This window comes from Sinohyriopsis cumingii, chromosome 9 (assembly GCF_028554795.1).
Source record: "Sinohyriopsis cumingii isolate HCF-2022 chromosome 9, ASM2855479v2, whole genome shotgun sequence".
In the NCBI taxonomy this organism is placed as follows: domain Eukaryota; kingdom Metazoa; phylum Mollusca; class Bivalvia; order Unionida; family Unionidae; genus Sinohyriopsis; species Sinohyriopsis cumingii.
Genome location: NC_142969.1, coordinates 53,297,094 through 53,321,000, shown reverse-complemented (window position 1 = coordinate 53,321,000; position 23,907 = coordinate 53,297,094). Strand labels below are relative to the sequence as shown.

The following is a 23,907-nucleotide window of genomic DNA, read 5'->3' as shown; positions in this document are numbered from 1 at the left end:
ATCTTTAAGATCTACATACTAGGTGAAGAAACCACCTTGTTCCATAGAGTAAAGAAAAATATAGTACCAGTGGTTTATTGCATTTTCAGATGTTTCAAATATATCACAAACCTAAACTTATCATTCTTTCTCTTTACAAGAAAAATGTTAGAAATGAATTCAGACTCAAAAGGTTTGAAACTGCAAGACAAATCAGCTTCTGTTGTTTTTAGAAAAAGGTATTTGATTGGGTAGTTCTTTCTGCGCTGGCATGTAATGAAATTCAATTTTATAATTATTTTTGGTGTACAAAATTCATGGGTAAGAGGAATGAGTTTGCCAGCTTATTTAATGAGCACTTTTTACACCATGATGACTATTTTCCTTTACTTATTCGCTCTGGATTGGTTGGAAGTTGATAGTGCCTTTCTTCTCCAGTGAGGCCGGCACCACTGAAGATCAGTTTTGATTGCTCTGTAAATAGTCCATAATTTGATTCTAAACAGCTGCCAAGGGAATTCTTGTGAACCTGAGGCTTATAAGCTTGTCTAGCTCTTTCATGCGCTTTGAGATAAATGAATCATCGACAAATTTTTATAGGTTGCTGCATTTGTATGGGAAAATATGAACGAGTTTTCGGAATGAATACTGCACGAACTTGTGAGTACAGTATATCCTTCCGACAAAACGAGTTCATATTTTCCCATACAAATGCAGTAACCTTTTTATTATATGCTCATTTTTTTAATTCTACCTAAGGTTTAATTATATAAACAAAATACACTACAAGAAATAATGTAAATGAATGAATGCTGTATTCCAAACTAAATACACAAGCGCAGATTTGACATTACAAAATGACATCATTATTAATGCGCACATAGCTCCGCCCAGATAAATTTGAACTTAGTCGTGCAGTCGACATAACTTTCGAAAGAAAATTGCGTGTCTAGTTAAAATTGAAATTTGCAGTCATATTGTGAATGAATGCACATTGCAACGACTTTTCCATTTGATCTGGAGTGAATGTATTTTGGTATTTTGTTTTGATTCGACGAAAGTTTGTGATTTTGGACTGGATTCATCTGTGCAAATTATACATGAAATACATCGGATTGAAGTGGCGCGGGAGAAGCGTATTTACGTCTGCAAATGTGTTTCTGTTTCTGTCATTGAATGTTTGAAATCATAACGTGGGAAAATATGAAGTCTTTCAATTGCAATTTTTAAAAGGACGCTATGGAATTTAATGTGCATTTCATTTTGAGTGCAGTAAGGAGGATGCAATTGCACTTATCATAGAAATTACTGCACACTTTCGAAATGTGTAATCCAGATTGAAAACCTATGACATGGCTCATGTAATTCGGATTTGCAGAATTAAGAAAAAACATTTTGAGGAAATTCAGGATGTAAAACTGTAAGTATATTTTATTTTGCCATTCTTATCACCAGATAAAGAATACAGTATATTCCTTGTCAGTTGTATGTTATTTGTAAGGACATGATCGTCCATCTTTTATATAATGTAGCTAGCCTAAATCCGTAAAATTGTATCAACGTGGAATGTGCCAAAACAGCTGGTTTTTTTTTGTTGCAGTCTACGAAACATGTTTTATTTCATTCAGAAACAAATTTAAATAACCACAACGTAAAGAACCTCTTACGCGAGTGTATATGATTTGTTTACAAATCAAAAGTGCTGGTGTCTGCGTCTTTGCTGGTTTACAATAGAAAGTAGTTCCTTTATTCACGTGAATGCTATATGTGTATTGTCGCGCGCGTTCAGTATCAGGGAATACTGAACAATTCCGACAATGTAAAATTAACGGGGAAAAAATGAGCATATAATAAATTGTCTTCTGATATGTAAAGACTGAAGTAGCATAGAGGTCAATATCATTTTGGGATTTCATCATTTTGGGAAATGAAAGTTCAGCAAGAATCTATGTCACAATAGAGACTCATAAAATGCAATCCCCCAAAAATTAATCATGTAAGTAAAAGGGTAATGATGTAAGTAAATAAAATTCTTGTAAGTTGCAAAGGCATATTTTCCATTCTTGACAGATTGCACTGTAAGTTTCTAAACATCTTGTAATATTCTATCACGGGACTATAACCTGCAAATTGAGACAGTCAACACCACATCTCCTTCTAAATAATTGTCTTTGGGAGGTGCCATATATGAGCATTAAAACATTAGCTTTCCAGGTGCTGGTTGTACTGCCAATCCACGCAATATAATGGGGAAGTTCTGGGCCAAATGAGCCCAGTGACACCGAAAATATTGGGGATATCAATATTCATCTCACCACTGTCCATAATTGCTTCTAATACTGGGTTCTAATTTATCAAAGAAGCCACCAAAATATCATCATGAATGGATCTATCATCCAACAATTCAAAATTTTGTGATTTTTGTATTAGAAGAAACATATTGAAATGGTTGCATATTATTGGCTATTGCAATGTGTCTTGAATACATGTATTGTAACATTTATTAGTTGTACTTTTTCTTTGTTTCCTCTGTACCTAATTGGTGTGATGGTAAATTACAAGTCGCCCATCCAAGACTGGTAGTATGTTCTGGTTCAACAACTCTTCCAATGATCAGATCGTTCTCCAAATGCAAGATGCCAAGCCACCAGGAGTATAATCTGTATCATGGTTAAGCATTGTTATTCAATGGATAGGAACTAAATATAATTTATTTAATGATGATAGCATGCTATTGTACATATTATTCATTTGCAAAGTAGGAACAGTAGCGTAGCACCGTAGCTGTCATGCTTGCTCACATATACACTTAATTGTGAATGGTACAAAAAAAAAAACAGATTGTTGTAACATAGTGCAGTTTAGGATCATAATCTTAAAAAGCCCTGCTATGACATAAACCTTATTGTAGTTTTGTGCATATTATATACAGATCATCCAACAGTGTCTCCTGTCACCTCAATTGCTCTAAGGAAATCCTTGTGTGGAAATATAGATGTCACCTGTCATCTATACTGGTCTATGCAATCCTGAACAGATAATTTCAAAGAGAGGCTAAAATTTATGTTTCTATATGCAAGATTTATTAAGCTTACTGTCCACAAAATTTTCTTTAAAAATAAGGGTACTGTAGAATGATATCTGCCTATAATTTGTCCTAGAGTGTTTCAGAGGGATACTTTAAATCTTTAGACAAAATGATTTGTGAGTAGTATGTACTTGTGCTTAATGATTTTAGAATTCTAATTCATCCCCAGTGGAGAGAGTTTGTAGTTGGGGAAAGGGCTACAGTAATTAAGGAAGGAAATTGAGCTCAGTATTACTAAGGAAGAATTAACTTGAATAATAGATTTCTCCAACTCAAAAGCAGCTTCTTGCTCAGCTGGTTTCATCACATCATAGCAGTACAATATGTTAATATAATGTCACCATGGAGAAGTAATAAACTATGGGCATTGCATAGATGTCATATAAGCTATACTCATATCTGGCATTGCATATATATTATCTCAATTATACTGATATCTGGCATTGCATATACATGTATATCATCAGTTATACTCATATCTGGCATTGCATATATATCATACCAGTGATACTGATATCTGGCATTGCATATATATCATATCAGTTATACTGATATCTGGCATTGCATATATATCATATCAGTTATACTCATATATGGCATGTCATATATATCATATCAGTTATAATCATATCTGGTATTGCATATATATCATATCAGTTATACTGATATCTGGCATTGCATGTATATCATATCAATTATACTGATATCTGGCATTGCATATATATTATATCAATTATACTCATATCTGGCAAATTTGTTGTATTTGGTTCAATGCCCAAGCTGTATTCGAGTGCTTTTCCTGGAATGTTCATGTCCCTCCATCACAAAATCGTACTAAAAAATAGTATGATAAATTTAAAAACAATATTTCTACATTTTGAGTGAAGTATTTTAGTCTGGAGTAAGTATAACAGTTAACACTCAGACAATAGAGCACATCATTATAAGATTTATTATTGGTTGATTCTCTGATTGACGTGTAATAGCATATCAAAACATTGGAGCTTATGTCCTGTCAATACCATTGTAGAAAAGTATAAGTTTACTCAGGGATATCCAAGCGGGAATCAAAGCAACACTCTTCTGTCATGAATTCACATTGCTATTCATTAAATCACTGTGACTCCATAGTTTTGTGATGGACGGGACATGTTTTGTACTATCTATAACAATGCTTCATGCACGGCATCAAGGCACATGATTAGCTGTTTCCATTACAATATGTAGTGTAAACAATAATATTCGAGTCAAGTTTAATCTGATAAATTCAGTATTAGAGAGAAGATTACAATGGTGTGATGGAAATGTATACCTATTTTACAGCAAAGGAGCAAGAAAAGAAGACAGTTGAAAGTCAAGCCCTGGTTTGTCACATGTTGGAGGGACAAATACAGGTCCACACTCGGTCCCGCTCCTCTTTCTACCCAGATACCACAATTCAACGATTTAAAGTCCCTGATGATAAGGTGACATGGGATGTAAGTGCAGATGTGCTCAATGTTTACTTTGTGGATGTAGATGATGAATTAAATTAGCATATGTACTTGAAATGCACCAAAGAAAAAACATTCAGACTAGTACGCAGAATTAGTCTAGGATTCTTATAAATGAATTGGATCAACTTGAGATAAAATGACAACAGGTCTGTATGGTATAAAATTGCAAAACCTCTCAAGTGATTGTTCCTTCACTTATGCATATGTTTATATAAGTATTTCTACATGTTTGTTTCCAAACAGAAACTGGCAAAAGTAACTCCGTTACTCAAGAAAGAAAATATGAATAACTATAGACCAGCATATTTCAACTTAACATGCAAGTTCAACATTGTTCTAATTATATCTTGGAACAGAGAACAATATGTTTCTATCTGAAATTAGGTTACAGATGAGAAACTCCTACAGTCAGATTTCCATATGGATCAGTTTGTATGCCATTGCTCATTCTGTAGTACACTAACATGTTTACAGATAAAATACAATTACATATTACATCTCATTCAGAGATTTATAAGAAGAGTTTTGCTTTCTCTAGGGCCTCACTTTGGAATTCTCTTCCACCCTATGTAAAGCCAGCTTACTTATCCAAAGGTTATTAGCAGCGTCATAGGCTGCATCAGTATCATTTGTACAATTTTGTGCTGCATTTTGTTGAAAACAACGTCCTTTCAAGGCATTGTAATTAAGATATATTTTTCATCTGAGTGACACAGTATTACACTTTGTCCACACTGCATAACAGCACTGTAACCCATGTATAAAAAATTGCATCATGCCTTGTCTTGAAGGACCACTGTATTGCACTTATGACTGCCTTGAATCCATGCATGACAGCACTATGATCGACACATTAATCAACATTTTCGTTTAAATAATTGATGTATTAAAGCACTGTATTAAACTTTTTTCGTGGCTACAATCTGTGTATCACTACACTGTTGTATAATACATTTTCCTGTCTATTATCCATGTATGACATCACTGTATTACATTATTTCATTCTTATAATACCTTTTATCACATCACGGTATTATACTGTAGGTTAATTATAATCCATGTATCAAAATACTGTATTGCACTCTTTCTTGACAATAATCTGTGTATCACAGCACCATCCTATCCCTGTCGGGTCTTTTCACCCCATCTACTGTACCTAGATTTTTTTTTGCTTCTTGAGATCGTTATTCTGGATAGTCATGATGATATTATTGTATATTACCTCCCCTTGCTGCCTTCACGTGGTGATAGTTTTAATGTTTTGCTCGGGAACAGTCCCTTTATTGTTGTGTTAAAGTGTTTAATGGCATGAAATCACATTAGGATTGGCTGAGGGCTCTAATGTGCCATATAATAGCATAAAATGAAATAAATTAACTTACCATGATAGACTAAATCTGCTCAGTTTATAGGGATCTGGGACCCTAGATGTGCCCGCTATAAGCAGGCTGAATGTATACTGAAGGGTTTTAAAGCAGGAAGGTTATATACTCTGCTTTTTTAAGACATGTATTGCCAAATATGTCGTAAAATACACTGGTACGTCAGTGCTTATTTCTTAGATATTATCTGCAGACATTGTTTAATTATGAGAAATGCATTTATAATTGGTTATGATTAGCCATGCTATACTGAAAGTATTATAATGAGGGTCCAGTGTATTTGACTGCAGAGTTGGGACTGTGCATTTTGTGGTGACACATTCAAGAATGGTACTCACAAGCTAATAGTAAACATATGCAGGTTGTTTATGCTTGTCTGAAACCAATTCCGCACATGTGCACATTCTTTTTGAACATCTGAAAATGTACATCATTATGCACATTATTTATGCATTTAAACAAGTACCAACATATACTGGGGGCTCTGAGTGGCCAATTGATCTAAAGTGCTCTCCGTCATGGATCACTGCCATCTCACCTCTGTCTGCATGGGTTCGAGTCTCGGATTTGGCTAATGTGGGTATGTGAAAAAGCTTACCAGTAGCTTCTCTTGGGCTGGTGGTTCTTTCTGGGGTTTTCCCTGGTTCTTCCTCCACCAGTAATATTGGCCGCCATGTATAGCCTATTGTTTGCTGAAAAATGGCATGAAACCCTGCAACAACAACAACAATCAACATATACTGATTGTTTAAAAACACATATGTGCATTCATTTCGCTTGTTTGAAACCTATTACACACACATATAGGCTTTATACAAGTCTAAAGCTAATTACACATATACACACTCCATCTGCCTATTGAAACTAACAGCACACACACAGATATATATATATATATATATATATATATATATATATATATATATATATATATATATATATATATATATATATATATATATATGAAACTAATGTACCATATATGTATAAGGTTTATGCATGTCTGAAACTAATTTGGACATTATGTACAAGGTTTATGCGTGTCTGAAACTTTTTTCAGGTTGAGTTTCCCGAGTACAACCCACCAAATTATACCAGCCCTGAGGTTTTAGCAAAGCCACATTGGGCTGACAAAGTGGATCTTTACAGTGTGTGAGTATTTTGTAAAAGAGAGTATCAGAACTTTTTATATGCATACTTGGAAGAATTTGACATTTGCAGTCCATTTCTGCAGTACAGTAAATCCATGAATTACTATTATCACCCATTTTTATGGACGAGATAATTTGTGTAAACAAATTTGGATATTTTAATGATTAATTTTATTACTAAATCTACCTGTCTGATTTAAAGTTTTGATATGATACTGTCATTGCCATTTATAAAAGGACTGCTTGCTTTTGATTATATGGTGATGAACATGACTGTTGAGATAGTGTTGTCATTGACTATTTTAGAAGACTAAATTTTATTTAAGTCAATCATTGTATTCTATATTTCGAATTTGTTACAGCTATGTTCATAATAGTAATGCATTCAGAACTCCTATAATGATGTTCAACCGGTTTTTGTTAGGAACAAGCGTTAATCAAGGTTCCTACGTGGCATACATTTTGAATCTTGCATATCTTTCAAGTTTTCCCATAGGTAAACTTGAACCAGTAATCAGCATCAGAAGCTGTCATTGCAGCCATTACTAAAGTCTGATATTACTGGTCAGAAGTACGACACGAAAGAAGGCAAATAATGCCACATAATTTGTGCATCATGCATGTCGTGAACGGTTGAATAAACAACATATATTCAAGAATGAAATTAGTGTTAAATTGCATTTATTATTGCAGTAAATAATGAACAGAAATTACATTTGTTTCATGGTATTCATATAAATTTTCTTTAAGAACCACCAGTTTGGGACCATTGATGCTGTTCTGATGTTGTTTCTGTTTTGCATTGTTCATATGGAAGAAACGTTAAAAGTCTAAAGTATTTGCTTACATTTCACATACAGTGTTGTGGGATCAAACAGCCTTTTACTCTGAAAATATTACAAATATGTTCGTATTTAATCAATGTAGAAAACAAATACATGCAATGTATTCAAAATATAACAAGTATTATATGCTATTTGTGAAATAAAATAATGCAGAACTTTCAAAACATATAATACTAAAGGACAAAATAAATAAGTTTTGAGTTTTCATGTCTTTAAAGATTTATGACTGCAATGAGGATAAGACCTCTTTCCAGGGCTGAACAAGTATTTTGTGTAATGGTGAGGTACTATCCAGCACTGTGGAAGTCGTTTAAAAAATGCTTATTATTTGAGGGACTTCCAGGACTGATCATGTATTTCGTTTGATGCTGATTATTTTAGCGATTGATATTTGACCTTTTCAGGTTTATGTGCATGAGACCCTAAGTTAATGTTCTGATATAGAGAACAAACAGAAATGTGATCGGTTATCCATCATGCATTCAGTCTGTTTACTAATGTACAATTGATTACTTATGTTTCATAGGCCTGTTGATCAAAGAAAGCTTCATGCTTTTGACAGTGTGGCAAACACGAAGAGATTTAGTTACGTCGGAAACTATCCTGTCAAAAATGGAATCCCATTGAATCCAATGGGTCGCACGGGTCTTCAATACCGAGGAATGCTGGGTCGCTGGGGACCAAATCATGTTGTGGATATAGTCATTACCAGGTAAAGATATGTTTATTTTTTGCTTCTTAAATTGACCCTTTACACTTTGGAAATTCAACATCTCACTTTAGCAAAAACATTCATGTGTGTGCAGTTTTGAAACAAACTTCAAGTCCTTTATACTTCTTCCTCAAACTGTATCTCAAAACTTATCCCCAATTTCGTCTGTAGGTTCATAAGACAAATATGACAACATCTGAATTTTGAGAAATTGAGTAAAACTGATAGGATTAACTATGATCCTTTCGATTGAGAAAAAAATCCAGACAAGTTAAAAGATTGGTATGACAAGGCTGCTTCCTTTACGCTGACCCCCATAAAATTCCCTAAAACTCACAATTTTCAATCCTTCTAAGAAACTACACTAAATAACATTGGAAATATATTGATATAAGTCTATTAAGAAACTATACTAAATAACATTGGAAATATATTGATATAAGTCAGTGCCAATTTCATTCCATATTCTTTTTTAATGAAGAGAAGAGTAGATGATTATTGGATCACTTTTCCGAGGATATGAAAACTATAGTAATTGCGTCAATACAAAGCTATGAGAAAATTGGCAGCCACTAAATATATATATATATATATATATATATATATATATATATATATATATATATATATATATATATATATATATATATATATATATATATTTCAATGAGCGCCCCACTGCTCATTCACAAGCACGTGTGCAATTCAGCGAGTACTGATCCTTGTAATAGGTATATAATACATGCAGCAGTTACATTTCCCGATTCCTGCAATAAAGCATAAGAGAGCTGTCAGCACCTTTAAAAACATTAATACTGTCTTTAAAGTGCACTGGGTCCAGCAAGGAATATATATTTATAGCAAGCATCAGCTTGTAATACATGTAAATATTATGGTAACTGATTCTTTACACTATGTATATACAGATAATTGCAAGTAGTAATATTAGCACTCATTGCATACACATCTTTATATCAAGTCCTTAATAATTAGTGGGTCATTAACTTGATGTTAATTTCACAGATGGAAGTATGATGAGAATAATCAGAGGATGATGAAAGATGGAAAGCCACAATTTGAGTTTGCTGCTGTCAGAAAGTCGGACACAGAGCCGTGGGCCTTACCTGAGGTGAGCGCTTCAAACTTAGATAACCATATACATCATGATATTGATGACACTGTAAGTATAAATGTAAGATGATGAATATCTTACTGGGTCGTTTAATTCTTCTAACATATGTACCAGTTAAATCTGTAGTGAAGAAATAATTTAGAATTAGGTCTTTTAAATGTCTTTTTTGGAGGGTGACGAGAAACTTACGTAGCAAATGGTTAAAACAGGACTGCCATGACTTAATACATTTAGGGTTAAATTTTGTATTGGTTTGATATAGTAACAAAAGGGAGTTCTTTTTAGTTTATAAAATAAAATGTTGAAGAAAGTTGTTGTGTATGGGATCCATTGAAGTAGACTGCCTTACACTGAAGTACTTTAAACATATCAGTACCATTAAGTAATGAACTACAATCCATGACTATATGCGCTTTATAAAGAGACAGTCTTGTATGATAGCATCTTGCACCAAGAGAGTACTGTACCTTATTGCTTGATGTATAATGCAAATCACATCTTCCCAATGTCTCGTACAGTTCAACAAAACAAGCATATTCCCTGATCTGCCAACTCATGATGTAATAGCATATCTGGACATGTGCAATTTGCGTGTGTGTAACTTGTTCTAATATTAGTTCAGTACAAAAGTGCATTTAAGGGAAACACCTGCTTTGCTTACAGACCATGTGCATCCAAAACTGAGGATCCTTTAATTTTGTTTCAACATTATATACTTATGCCCAACCGAAAATTGTGGAATTCCAGATTTTGCTGTAAAATTATGCACCAGAAGGTCATGGACTGTGCTGTTCAATTCACCTAATATTTCCATAGTTACCTTCAAACAGGTTCTCACATGACTCCATAAGATATTTGCTTTAAGTTATAAGTGGGTCTCTCAAAATCCTTTAGTGTCCAATGTGCTAATACATTGCATGGAACATAAAATCTCAGGGAGTGAAAACTAAGAAAATATATCTTCTCCTTTTGATATGTAAAGTGAACAAAAATATATGGTGACAAATCTTTCCTTATTATTTTTTAGTTGGCAAAGGGAACACATTGTAAAGTAATTTGATATGAGCCAGGCTTGAGAGGACAATCTGGGATACTCAATATCCCCAGTTTCCTTGTTTTCAGCCCGATGTTGGACATGAAGCAGCTTTTAGGAAGGGCTTATGCATCACAATAGTTCTAACTCAAGAACATTGCCTGGTTTTCTGGCCTATAATACTAAAAAATCAGTTATTGGGAAAACCAACATAAATGTATTTTAAATGTATATTTTGCAGTAGATTAATACCTCGGGGTCTGTCAATAGGATTGAAACAGTTATCAGAGAAACTTTCAATAAAGCATATATTTGCCATGTACTTTTATTGGGGAAAGCTTATGGCATAATGAATGGCCAATTGAATTTTGAGGCAATTGAAGTTTTGAAAGTTATGCATTATTGAGTTAAGGACAGTTCCACCCTGTGTGAAAGTTATCCTATATGTGGAGCTACATCAGGGTAGTTATTTCATTCAACATCAGTTATTTCATTCAACATCAGTTATTTCATTCAACATCAGTTATTTCATCAACATCAGTTATTTCATTCAACATCAGTTATTTCATTCAACATCAGTTATTTAATCAACTTCAGTTATTTCATTCAACATCAGAATTTAAGGTACAGAAAGTTTCTTAATGTAGTAATGCCTGCCCATTACACAACAGCGAACTTTTGATCTTTCATTAGAAAGTATGCAATCTATTGGATTTCAGCTGCAGGTATGCAGTAGCAGAGTTCACTCATGCCAAAAGAAATTTGGGTCAGGTTCTTTTTCAATAAAAAACAGTTTTTTTGCACTTTTGGTAATTCATGATGACACAAAACTTGTCGTTTTTCCTGTCACTCACATGGAGCACTACACATTTGTAACTTTCAGAGACTTATTTTTTATGTCAATGAACTTTCTTCTGCATAGTAGATGCTTTAGTTATGAAAATCCTTAATTTAATAAAAATCATAGCAAATATAGATTTAAAAGCAGACCAGGAGATCATACTACTATAATAATAGAGGATTTTTGTAAAATCCAAATTTGACATTGATTCCATGTGTAAGGACCAGCTTCCAAATCTGACATGCAAACGCTTGATCAATAGCTTGATCCATTTACAATTAGAGAGTTAGACTTTGCAAGGGAACATTTAGAATTTCATTTACAAAGTTTCTATGTTAGATGAAAGTAAACTATCAGTTTACTGCTGGCAAAAGAAATTGTATCTACAGGATGGTTCCAAAATATCATAAAATGTACCTTATTTAGCATATGAAAATCACCTTTAGTCCCAAATATAAACTTAAATGTGCTTGAAAACTAAATTCAATTCCACATTGCTGCATTCATATTCATCCTCCATGAAACAGTGCAAAGCAGCAAAGACCAATTTTATCAATACTTAAAAATTCTTTGTTCTCAAATTAACAATTTCAAGTTGCTTATTGAAACTACACAAGTAGTAAAATGTCACAACCAAATGTCCTCTACCAATCCTTTAATCTCGACCAGCCCTTGCAAAACCCAAAGTGCACCATCTTGACTTGGGTACTGGAAAAAGCATACCTTATTGCCGCATGCACAACATATACAGTGTAAGTTTGGAATATTTTAGAAATAACAACACAGAATTCATGATGTGTTTCAAATTATCTTTCTATAATGAAAGCCTATGGAAATCTAAAATTTGATAACCAGTTCAATCGAATAACATGCTCATAAAATGTAGATAATGTAGCATGACCTACTGATTGCCTAGTCACATTGACATTAATGGTAATGAGAAGGCAGATGAACCAGCCAAAGCTATCCTGTTTCAAAATATAGAATTCCAAATGCTGACTTTACATATTATATTAAATATTATATAAATTGTCATGTTTGGTAAACTTGGCATAATATGTGGTATTGAGACTCATAGGGATGAGTTGGTTACTTCCCTATAGGACACACATTCCTGACCAATGCATCTTTCAATGAGAGTGAACACATTCTTGTTGATGGTATCATTTTCCATCATTTTGTCATGCAGGTGCCTTTTCATGGGAACTAAGAAGATTTTTGGAGATGTATCACCAAAAACATGGTGACAAAATATCATTTATATAAAAACCATTGATTATATTTTATAGTTTTGTCTATTGTTGTTTATGTCATCGATAATTTTAATATTACCTATTATCTTCTAAGAGTAAATGTTCACATTTATTTGGAAGGTTTTATGTTCCTTATTTTAAGTTTTAAAAAACATAGTTTTTGGAACTTTATTTTATAATGGTGCTATGAAACTAAATACATGTGCTAATATAGCATTCAAGTCTCTACATTCATAATGCGTGTACACATACACCAGGGTATTTTATCAAAAGAATATAAAACTATTGTGTACATATTAAGATGAGTCTCAAGTCACTAGTAAATTCTTCAGGTCTCTGCCATAGAGGTATAATGAGATTTTTACAACAATATATATCATCATCTGCCTGTGGTAATGAACAGGGGCAGACATTTCCTATATTTTCTTTGACAGTAGTAATAGCTCAAATTTTGCATGTGTGTGTCCATGTTGAACCAGTCAAACATCAGTAAATCAAGAAATCTGAGATCTATAAACAATGATTATTTTTGGGTTCTGTGAATTATCTATAAGATTTTCTGCTTATTTAAATATTGTAACTTGCAAAATCTTAATAAGTACTTGTTTTACAGAGTATATTGGTACCAGGGCATCATTCAACAGAAAATCTGAAGATCAGGTTCTCTGACGAAGCTATTGCCAATTTAAGAGAAGACAGGCAGCAGAAGAAGAAAATTAAAAAGCAGATGGAGAGTATATTCAAAAAGAAAATCCTGGTAAGAAGGTGATATTCACTATATTTAGTCATCATTCGAAAGTAATTAGTATGATAGCTAAATGTTTTATTTAATCACTTTCATTGTCTTATTTTTCCTAATAAAATGCACCAATTACTTGTCTCTCAAGAGCAGTGTGGAGTGGAGCTACTGTGGTATTAGTCATAATGCGATTGTTGTCTCCAAACCGAGTCAAGTTAGAGTTTGTGCATCCTCATTTATAACATACATGTATATAAGGTCAATAAAGTGTATGGCATGGTTACACAGCAAGCATGCATTGTCAGTCATCAGACATGTACTATCCATCAGCATTGGCCATTTGAGCAACTCAATAACCAATGTACAAATTTGATTCATAATTGGAAGCCTTTTAAGTTTATGCTAATGTTTCAACCTTTAAACAATTTCCTTTCTACAACTGCACAATAGAGTGGGACCAAATTTGATGGGAAAAGATTCTGGTATAATGGTATTTTAAGCATATGCAGATGACTTGAATCTCTTGTATTTACTATAAGCAGAAAGCAACTTTAAACCACTTTTTTCTCAGCTAAAACTAGTCATTTAATTTGATGTTTTAAACAGAAAGCATTAGATGCTTTTAACATTTCACAGGATGTGAAAGAGGCCTTTCAAGTTTGTGCAGTGAATATTGATTCAACATCCAATATGGTCATAAGTTACTAAAAAGAAACAAAACATTGAAAGACATCTTCACAAAACCACTCAAAAAATTTTGACCAAGTTTGACAGAAAATAGCCTGTTCTGGCATGGCTTATTTATCTTTGCTTATGAGAGTCTCTTCTGCTATCAAAGTGGATGAATATATGCATTTATATGGCAGCCTTCAAGCAAATGTTTTCATAATTATTCAATCAACTGAATTAAAGAAAAGTTTGCAAAATGCTTCCTTCAAACCCACCTCTTTTGACCATCTGCTGTTGCATAAGGCTATTAGGCAGATGTCAACTTGGCATGCGACCTCAGTCCCATTTTGTCTCTTATTTGCTGCCTCAGCTGGTCAGCCTCTCATCAGGGTTAGCCATTGTGATACAACTTCTGCTGTATCCACTTATCACAAAGTACCATGGTTTGTCCTTTAACAATGGCTCAATGGTTAGAAGTCATTGCATTAATTCTACACCACCTTTTAATGTAGGATCTGGGTTTCAGTATTGGTACAAATTTGTGTCAGGTTTTGACTTTAAATTTTGGGCTTCAGTATTTATACAAACATGGGCTAGACTTTCAGTTGGTCATTTTCCAGCATTATTTAGAGTTTAGATTGGTCATATTGTGGCAATAACTGGAGCAATTATATTATTCATGCAAATGATATAACTGATAACTGATGTAACCCTAAGTTTTCATCGTTCTTTGACACATATGTGAAATTTCTGAGGCTACTATTTGTAATTTCCTTCTTTAGAATTTTGTCATGCATGTGAATGGGTTTATTGTCGAGAAAGTTACTTACTTGGATCAAAAAGGATCCATAAATATTCTTCTTTTGCAAATTTTGAATTTTATTATTGAAATCCTAACTTTGTATTCCTACTGACAATTTGCTATTTAAATTATTATTACTTGCTGTATCTAAATGTTGATGTATTGCTTTAAATAAAGGCATATTTTGTAAATATTTTAAATATTTATATAAGCCTAATATAAAATATTCAAGATACACAAGGGGTATGCAGACGATCCAAGAAATACGGACAACGCCTGGGTGGAAAGCACCGTATATCTCTACCAAGATAAGAAAAATGTTTTGCGACACTTCTCACTTAAGCTTAAGGTAATCAATTTTAACGTTAGTACCAATGGTGTGAAATAGAACTAGAGACATTTTGGAATGAGCTTCCTAACATAAACAGGCTTTTGCGTGCTAGGTATTCAACAAGTTTCATAAAAGGTCATGTGATTCGACTGTTCAATAAATCCACATTTTCTACATTACTCCTTAGTATATCTGTCTGTTGTTGTTAGACATAATGTCAGTTTCATATAGAATTATTTTCACAAGACCAACTATTTCTGACTGAGAATATCACATACTCATTTTTATTGGTAAGTTTATTAAACTGTTTTCAAAATGTATTCAAATTTGGATGCAGAGACCTTGAGACCTTGCTTGGAAAGGGAGATAATTTCCATTATTACTGAACAGACATGAAATGAAAATTTATGTTTCTAAATTGGACATCTATTACAAATATCTATAATAATTTGAATCATTTTGTTGACAATATTGAATGTTAGCCTCTGGAACAGTAAATCTTCTAGAAATTATGTGACTGATGCAAAACCATCTCACACCACTACATTTTCAAGTGATACATTTGTATATTGAAAATGTCTTGCAGTAGCAATTGCCATATCCTAACTTTGCTTTTGTATTCTTACCAGTGAAATTTTGTGCAGATTTGAAGATACAGGAGGTTACACATCTACCGCACAATTTGATTTTAATGGATTGCTCTACAATTACATACCCCCCCTTCCCCGGACAAAAGATAGCTATGCAAGACTGAACAGTTTTAAGAATTGGGAAAGGTAGAGAGTAGGCACATTCATGACAAGATGACTTCAACTTTCATGTCAGATTTGTGTAGCTGATAGCTGAATCCACAACTAGTGTAGACCCTAAATTAATGACATGTGAAAGGTGTGCCAGTTACATAGCTGCATATGTACTTATTTCTGCATTGCCAAGTTTATTTTGGGATGCTGCAGTAAAGTATTATGCCACTAAATGACACGTGATAATCATGGCAGCATGTTATTACACTGGTGAATTATAAGACCCATATTTCAACAAACATTACATGTTTTTTCAGAATTTTTACTGCACACATACATTCTGCTTTTATCCAGATTATACCGATGTTTCATCTTAAGTTTAGCCGGGTCTTTTACATGCACACAAATATGGAACTCCCTTGCTTGTTGTATTATAATCACATTCACTATAACATTGTTTCTAGGTTACTGGTGTTTAGTACATCCTGTGAACTGTTTGCATGATTAACGATTTTCCAGCCAAAGAATTTCAAAACTTTATAATAGAAATTATGAATGTCACATCTTTTCAAGACTTCCAACTAATGAACCAGAATATATGGTTATTCACATGATATCAGTTATTTCCTATAATATGCCATAATTTATATGTCTTAGTGTGGAATTGTAATAGCAGCATATTGTTAAATTACTTTCATATATCCTTATTCAGTATAAATATTAAGTTGATGCACACATTTAATAAAGAAACAAAACTAACATGAAATTCATCTTGCTAAAGCAATATTCTCACTGACTTGCACTTATTCATTTAATACTTGCATCTATATCAGATCATCTATCTTTAAGATCTTAATTGACATAAATTCAAGTAAAATATTAGATATTTTTTAATTACTTAAGAGTCATTTACTTCGAACCCTGTCAGTGCATGATGTAACTGTGTTCTGTAACAAGCTTCCAACTTGGCCAGAGCTGAAAATATGAAGGGTTTTTATCATCTAGTGAAATTGTGTAACAGGTGAAACATGATGTACAATATTGCAAAATGATATGGACAATCACTCTCTTTGTTGCTTTTGCACTATGTTGCCATTCTTAGCATGGTACGTTCTGATGTGTAACTGTGCTAAAAGCAAAGCCTTTAGAAAACAGTGATTATCCTTTGCCTTGTGTGTTTAAGCTACTTATTTCTTTAACAATTTCATTAAAAAATGAGGATTGTATTTATTAACTGCAGATAAAAGTAAGGCTTTTTTGCCACCCTGTGCATCGTTCTTTGATATGCTTGTGGTGATTGCTGAGTCAGTTTGATTTATCATATTAATGAAATGAGTATTATCTGAATGTTTTACAATTGTGCTGTGTAATATCATTATTTTTCTAGGCTACTACTCCAGGTCTCCGAGCAACATGGTTGACTGCATCCAGTAAACCTCCACTCTATGGTGCTCATAGTTACTTCCTGAAGTTGGTCGCAGAAATGCTGGATGCCTCGTTTTAGAAGCACTGAATCCATAACTCAAGAGACTTACAGATGATGAACATTTACAGGGAACTAGCAAATATTGGATGAGGCATTAGATGGAATGGATGCTAATTGTTGGTTTTTAGAGGAAATGTATATTAACTTTTGGTCAGGAGAACTAGTTCAGCTCCAAAGGAATATTATGATAGGATTCCAAGAATTTCTAAAGTCTGTGATAATTCATGTAACCATATTTAGGGTTACATGATATAGCCTATTTTAGAACCTGATTACACAGAGCAGTCTGTAGAATGTAACCAATCAAACCTTGATGGTTTTTTATGTATATAATATGATAGGCAATAGGCCTTATTATTTTGAAAGATAAATCAATGGCTGCTTCATGTACCAGGGTAGTTTATAGGATACAGTTTGTTAACAGTTATTTTAATTTTAAAATTAGTTTATTAAAACCTGCATGAGGCTTGTGCTTTAAAAATTATTTGTGCACATGAAATTATAGTTAGTGGACTTCATTTATGTTGAAATTGCAAGATAATACAACAATAAATAACAATAGATTACACAAATAAACCTGTCACATGAGTGACCTTACGATTTTATCATTTGTGGACAAATGTTTTTTGTGTAGAGATCAAATGTTTGGTAGTGATATTAACAGCAGGGTAGATTAATATTGCTCTTATAATACAGGAGTATTTTATTAGGCTGTGTCCAATGAAGCAAGTTTCACTGTAATTACTTCACACATGCAGGAGAATAGCTAAATGTTAATGAAAACCCTGTGTGTTGAACAGTATATAAATGGTCTCCACAGGGATGTGTTTATTTAATAGGTTGCTGTTTACTGTTTCACTGATGGATTTGTTTTAATAAACTGGGCAGTTCATCATATTTGCAATAAAAATAGTACTTTAGTGCTAAAGGCATCTTAATTATTATATTCTTGGGCAGCTGTAAGTAAACTTATGGAGGAACAGTCTATCTATATATACTTTAATGCTGATGATAACATAATAATTATACATACTTAATGCTATGTAAGCAATTTTAAAGTAAATTATTAATTTTAAATTTCTACCATCCCTCACACAAACACGATGACTGCATCATTCATTCTGCAAATATTTTCAGTTGGATGAGAATCTATTGGTTATTTAAGTGTAACATTTGAATTGTTTACCTCCTTATTAGATAGCCCATTTGTACAAAGATATACCATAATGAGGCATCATCAGTCGCATTATACTCTGGTTACATCGTGTATATTCATAAATCCAGCTATTCTGATATATCTGTCATCATGTTTCTTAAATGTTTTGTTTCCTAGGCACATGCTTACTTAGAGCTATATTCTAACTTTCCATGCACATTGACATTTTGAAAGACATTGATAGAGGTGTACTTGCTCATTGAGGAGTCATTGGCGGTATTTTTATTTGATGTGAATGGGAAAGATATGATATTGTTTAAATACAGCCAAACCTGTCAGTAGCTGCCTTTCATGTGTAAAGGCAAAACTAGACCTTATTATGATTACATTATGAGGATTAATTTATGTGTATTAATAATAATTGATGCAAGATGTGCATATATTGTTTTGTCCCAATGTAAATTCCACACAAAAGTAGTGAATCCTGCTCATTTTAATCCATCCAATACATTATCATTGACTTAAAATAATCTTTGATCTTTCTGTGTTTTGTACACCATGGCAAAACTATAATTTCTCTACTGATTGACAGCTTGCACATGACTCTAATCAGATGACTGACTCTTTTGTCAGCTAATGTTCATATGTTAGGCTTGGAAACAGTTTCTGACACTTGCATAAAATAATACCCTGATTAGCCAGTTGCTTAACTCACCAAGTTCTACAGACAGTCAATTTATGCAGGAATCCTGGGCTGAATAGGACACCAACAGAACCCCTCTATGGCTTTTTTTGGTGACCTTTGGACTGAAACTTAAAATGCCTTTGTATACATGTTTGAAGCATTGATTGACCCCAGAACATACTGAAAAGGGGTGTAATTTGTATCTCTTTACAAAGACGAATATTGAACAATACGTGTCACACTGGCACCAATTGGCGACTTCCATTTTTGCTGTACTAACAGGACAACTTTTTCCAACATCGAGCAAATAAATTACTTTGACTCTTTAGCCTAATGATAAGAAATGCCTCGCTTTCAGATTTGACATATTGACGCGAATATACAGTACAAACCTTTTAATAAATTTCTGTGCATCAGTTCACATGATACGTTATCTAAGCGATGCCTTTAGGTAGGGATAAGCTATTGTTTTGTGAGGAACCTCTTGGCCATTGACCGCAGAAGACAGGTGACCATTGCATAAAGGACATTTATTTATGAAATTTGCCAGTGAACAATAAGACGACGTTGTGAACAGGCGGCCACTGAGTGAAACTGTAACCATTACAACAGGTTTGACTGCCCATGCAAAAGAACCCAATTATTTGAATGATTTTGGATTCAAAAGTCTATGTGTTATTATGATGATGTATACAATTTTATATCACTCTTTTAGAGAAATATACAAGCCTTTGGAACCAATGTCATCTATCAGTGGCAGCATTAACAAAAATGCAAAACTCTTATTTTGCTAGCACCTATGTCCGAAAAGGTCAAGACACCTATTTGCACAGAGGGTTAGTATTTAACATATTTTTAGGAGAGATACCTCCTGAGAAGTGTATAAATACATTGGATAGCTGTCTTTACCAGACATTGCGTGTTGATTTCTGATCTGTTTTTGTACAGAGGTATCACCAGGATTTGGTAAAAATAAACTCAAATGAATCCCTATGGACCACTAAACTAAAAGCATTATTTAAAGTTTGGAATAGTAAGCAAACATTGTGGAATTAATTACTTTAATAGCAAGTGCCCTTTAAACAAAAGTTCATGCTCTGACAAACTTTGCTGTGTTTTAGTTTGCTTTTATATAGACGTATATACTTTTTGCCCATGTAGTGCTGTAATATCTGCAGTGTTTTTTTCACTCTTATTCTTCATTTTATACAATTTGATTATTCACAAATTCTGAGTTTTCAAACATTCCAGTTATTCATACGCTCTTAAGTATTCCCAAACTCTACTGGAGATAAGAAGTCCAATGATATAGCAAATCCAGGTTCTGAAATTAGGAATAGTAACAGGAATGGAAGCAAATCCACAGTTGTGATAATATAAAATTCACTGACATTTTAAATTTGTCAAGCATCTCACTGATACTGTCATTAGTTCTAAGTGATAGTGTGCAGCTTGCGGTAGACAAATATATATATATATATATATATATATATATATATATATATACATCTATTCCAGCCCTCCCTGTTGGTATCAGTGAGAGGCTAATGAAACTGCGACTACCTATCAGCCACAAATGCCACGCAACAATCATCAGCATCTATGCCCCTACCCTGTCAAGCCCAAGAATAAATAAGAAGGGACTCGGCAGATACTGTTTATGTCGCCATGGTGGCAAATGTGGTGCAGTTATATAGGCAAAATGTGCCTGGAAAGAATACATTGACTGGCCTAAGGTGGCGGAGTTAAATCCCAGTGTTAAGGGATACTTGTATAGTTTCTACGGCGTGAATGGCTGGCGGTACAGAAACCTGATGAAGAGAAACCATGCAGATGTACGGTCGATAGATATTTGGCAGGTTGTTTTATCTGTGGTCTTGCATTAATTAGAGTAAAATTTTTGTATAAAACGGACACGTTGGACTTTCTTTCTAATTTACAACTGAAGTTGTACATAAGTCTTTGGAAATTTGGGGTAAACTTATGACTTCTAGGGAATTGCGCCAGGGTTTGACAACTGCTCGGTCAAGTAAAGACCCTTGGCTTGTAACAAGAAAATTTCTGCGGAAAACATTGAGCAGTTCTGTATGGACCTCAGCTCTGTACTTAGCTTGGTTCCAGCTGACGACAAGATCATACTACTTCAGTGCCCGTGTTGGCTGCAATTATGGTCGATGGAAAGGTGTGCTTGGCAAGCATGCTCTCAGCAAGATGAACAACAATGGCCTGCTTCTTAGCAAATGCAAAGAATTTTACCTCCTAATCAGAAATTCAATGTTCAGAATGGCTAACAAACAAAAGAACACCTGGATGCACCCCAGATCTCACCAATGGCACTTAATTGACTATGTAATAGTCTGCCGGTGCGATGCCAATGATGTCCTCATCATCAAGGCCATGTGACGAGCAGAATGCTGGACAGACCACAAACTACCCTAAAGCTGTGCATTGCCCCACATCACCCAAGGCATCCTAAGCTTGTGTGCACAGCCTTCAACATTGTCAAACTGCTGAAGCAATCCACCAGCTCAATTTCCAGAAGAGTCTAGAAGACAAGCTGTCCACCACTGAACCTATACATGGAAATGCCTCTGAGAAATTGAATAAGCTCAGGGACATGATAGAGAAACAGCTATGGCGATCGTGGGCCCCAAGAATCAAACCCATGAAGACTGGTTTGACAAGAACAACGGTGTCATTCATTGAAGATCTACTTGCTAGAGAGAACAAAGCATTCATGGTCTGGCAGAATGATACCAACTCCATCCCCAAAAAAGACTGCTTCAAATCCTATCAAGCTGAGGCTCAGAGAGAAATCCGCAAGATGCATGACCATTGGTGGGAAAGAAAAGCTGTTGAAGTGCAATGCTATGCCAGCACTAACAACTCCAAAGAGTTCTACAATGCCATCAAGTCAATCTTCAGCCCTTCAAAGTCTGGCTCTGCCCCCTTGCTTGCTGCAGATTGCAGCACACTAATAAAGGACAAGGCTGGCATTAAGGACAGATGGAAAGAACACTTTAGTCAGCTCCTAATCCTGCCCTCATCAGTCAGCCAATCTGTTCTTGACTCAATACCCTTACAGCCAATGCACGACCAACTGAATGTTCCGCCAAAGATAGAGGAGCTGAGGATGGCCATTAAACAAAAGAACTGTGGCAGGGCACCAGGAAAGGATGGTATCTCAGTGGAGGCGTACAAGGCTCTCAGTGAACAGACTCGGGAGGCATTCCACGATGTGCTAATCAGCATCTGGATGGAAGATGAGAATCCAGACAACCTCCTCGATGCATCAAGTGTGACCCTATATAAGAATAATGGCAGACATGTGGACTGCAGCAACTACAGAGGCATCTTCTTGCTTTCCATAGCTGGCAAAATACTTGCTTGCATCATTCTCAACAGGCTTATTGCGACAGTATCAGAAGATAACCTCCCCAAGTCTCAGTGTGGTTTTCGCCTAGACCGCAGCACTGTTGCCATGATCTTTGCAGTGAGACAGGTGTAAGAAAAGTGCCTTGACCAGAACATGAATCTGTATGCTGTCTTCATGGACCTGACAAAGGCTTTTGATACAGTCAACAGAGATGTTGCCACTTCATTTCTATATCATCAATAAAGCATACCCACTGGTATGGTAAGTTCAACCTATGCTAAAAGTTGACCCTCCAGTTTTCCCATAAAAATATTAGCATACGAATGGACCATTTTTGTACCCATTGTTGTTCTATTAATTTGGAGATAGTGTTCTTCATTACATTCAAAGTTATTGAGTTTTAGGACAAGCTCCAGGAGTTGGACTAGGAAGTGTGTGGGTGGATTGTCTACAGTTTTAGTTTCCCATGCTTCTCTACATGCCTGTATCCCTTCGTTGTGCGGTATGTTAGTAAACAAAGATGTGATGTCTAAGGAAACAAGCAGTGTGTCTGGCAGTAAAAGTTCGCTTGCTTTGCTTTTTATGAGGTAATCTTTCGTGTCTTTAGAACATTAAAACCAAGCAGCTTAAACCAAGAAGACTAGAAAAAGACAATCATGCACAAATAAAATTATCTTTTGCAGTCAACATATTTTCTTTTAAATAGTTCTCTAAATTTGCTTAATAGCCTATACTGACTACTCTGACAATGACATATCCAGGATATAATTTGCACTTACATAAATTTACCTAAAATAACAGATGTCGTTATGACTCATCGATTTCTAGGTCAATGCAGTTATTTTACAGTTTCAGTAACAGATTGAAAAAAACTAGTCGAAACATAATAAAGTTAAAGGTTTATTTCCTGTGAAAACAGCCATGTAAAGTTTTGCAAACATAACTGTTTTTCTGTTTCATTTGTTTGTCTTGCTACGTTTTGTATTTGCCTTTGAAAAATACTCATTA

At 34.3% G+C, this 23,907-nt stretch overlaps 1 protein-coding gene across 1 annotated transcript in view; it reads left to right on the top strand.

Annotated features, from left to right (window-relative positions):
- LOC149791825 (transient receptor potential cation channel subfamily M member-like 2) overlaps positions 1-20,891 on the top strand; it is a 188,742-nt gene extending 167,851 nt beyond the window's left edge. The window contains exons 31-37 of the mRNA XM_089969480.1: positions 4,391-4,545; positions 7,006-7,097; positions 8,468-8,653; positions 9,677-9,782; positions 13,526-13,669; positions 15,355-15,471; positions 17,584-20,891. Of these exons, the coding sequence (XP_089825606.1) occupies positions 4,391-4,545; positions 7,006-7,097; positions 8,468-8,653; positions 9,677-9,782; positions 13,526-13,669; positions 15,355-15,471; positions 17,584-17,700 (917 nt within the window). The 3' untranslated portion in view covers positions 17,701-20,891. The remainder of the gene's footprint in view (positions 1-4,390; positions 4,546-7,005; positions 7,098-8,467; positions 8,654-9,676; positions 9,783-13,525; positions 13,670-15,354; positions 15,472-17,583) is intronic.
- Positions 20,892-23,907: the final 3,016 nt, after the last annotated feature.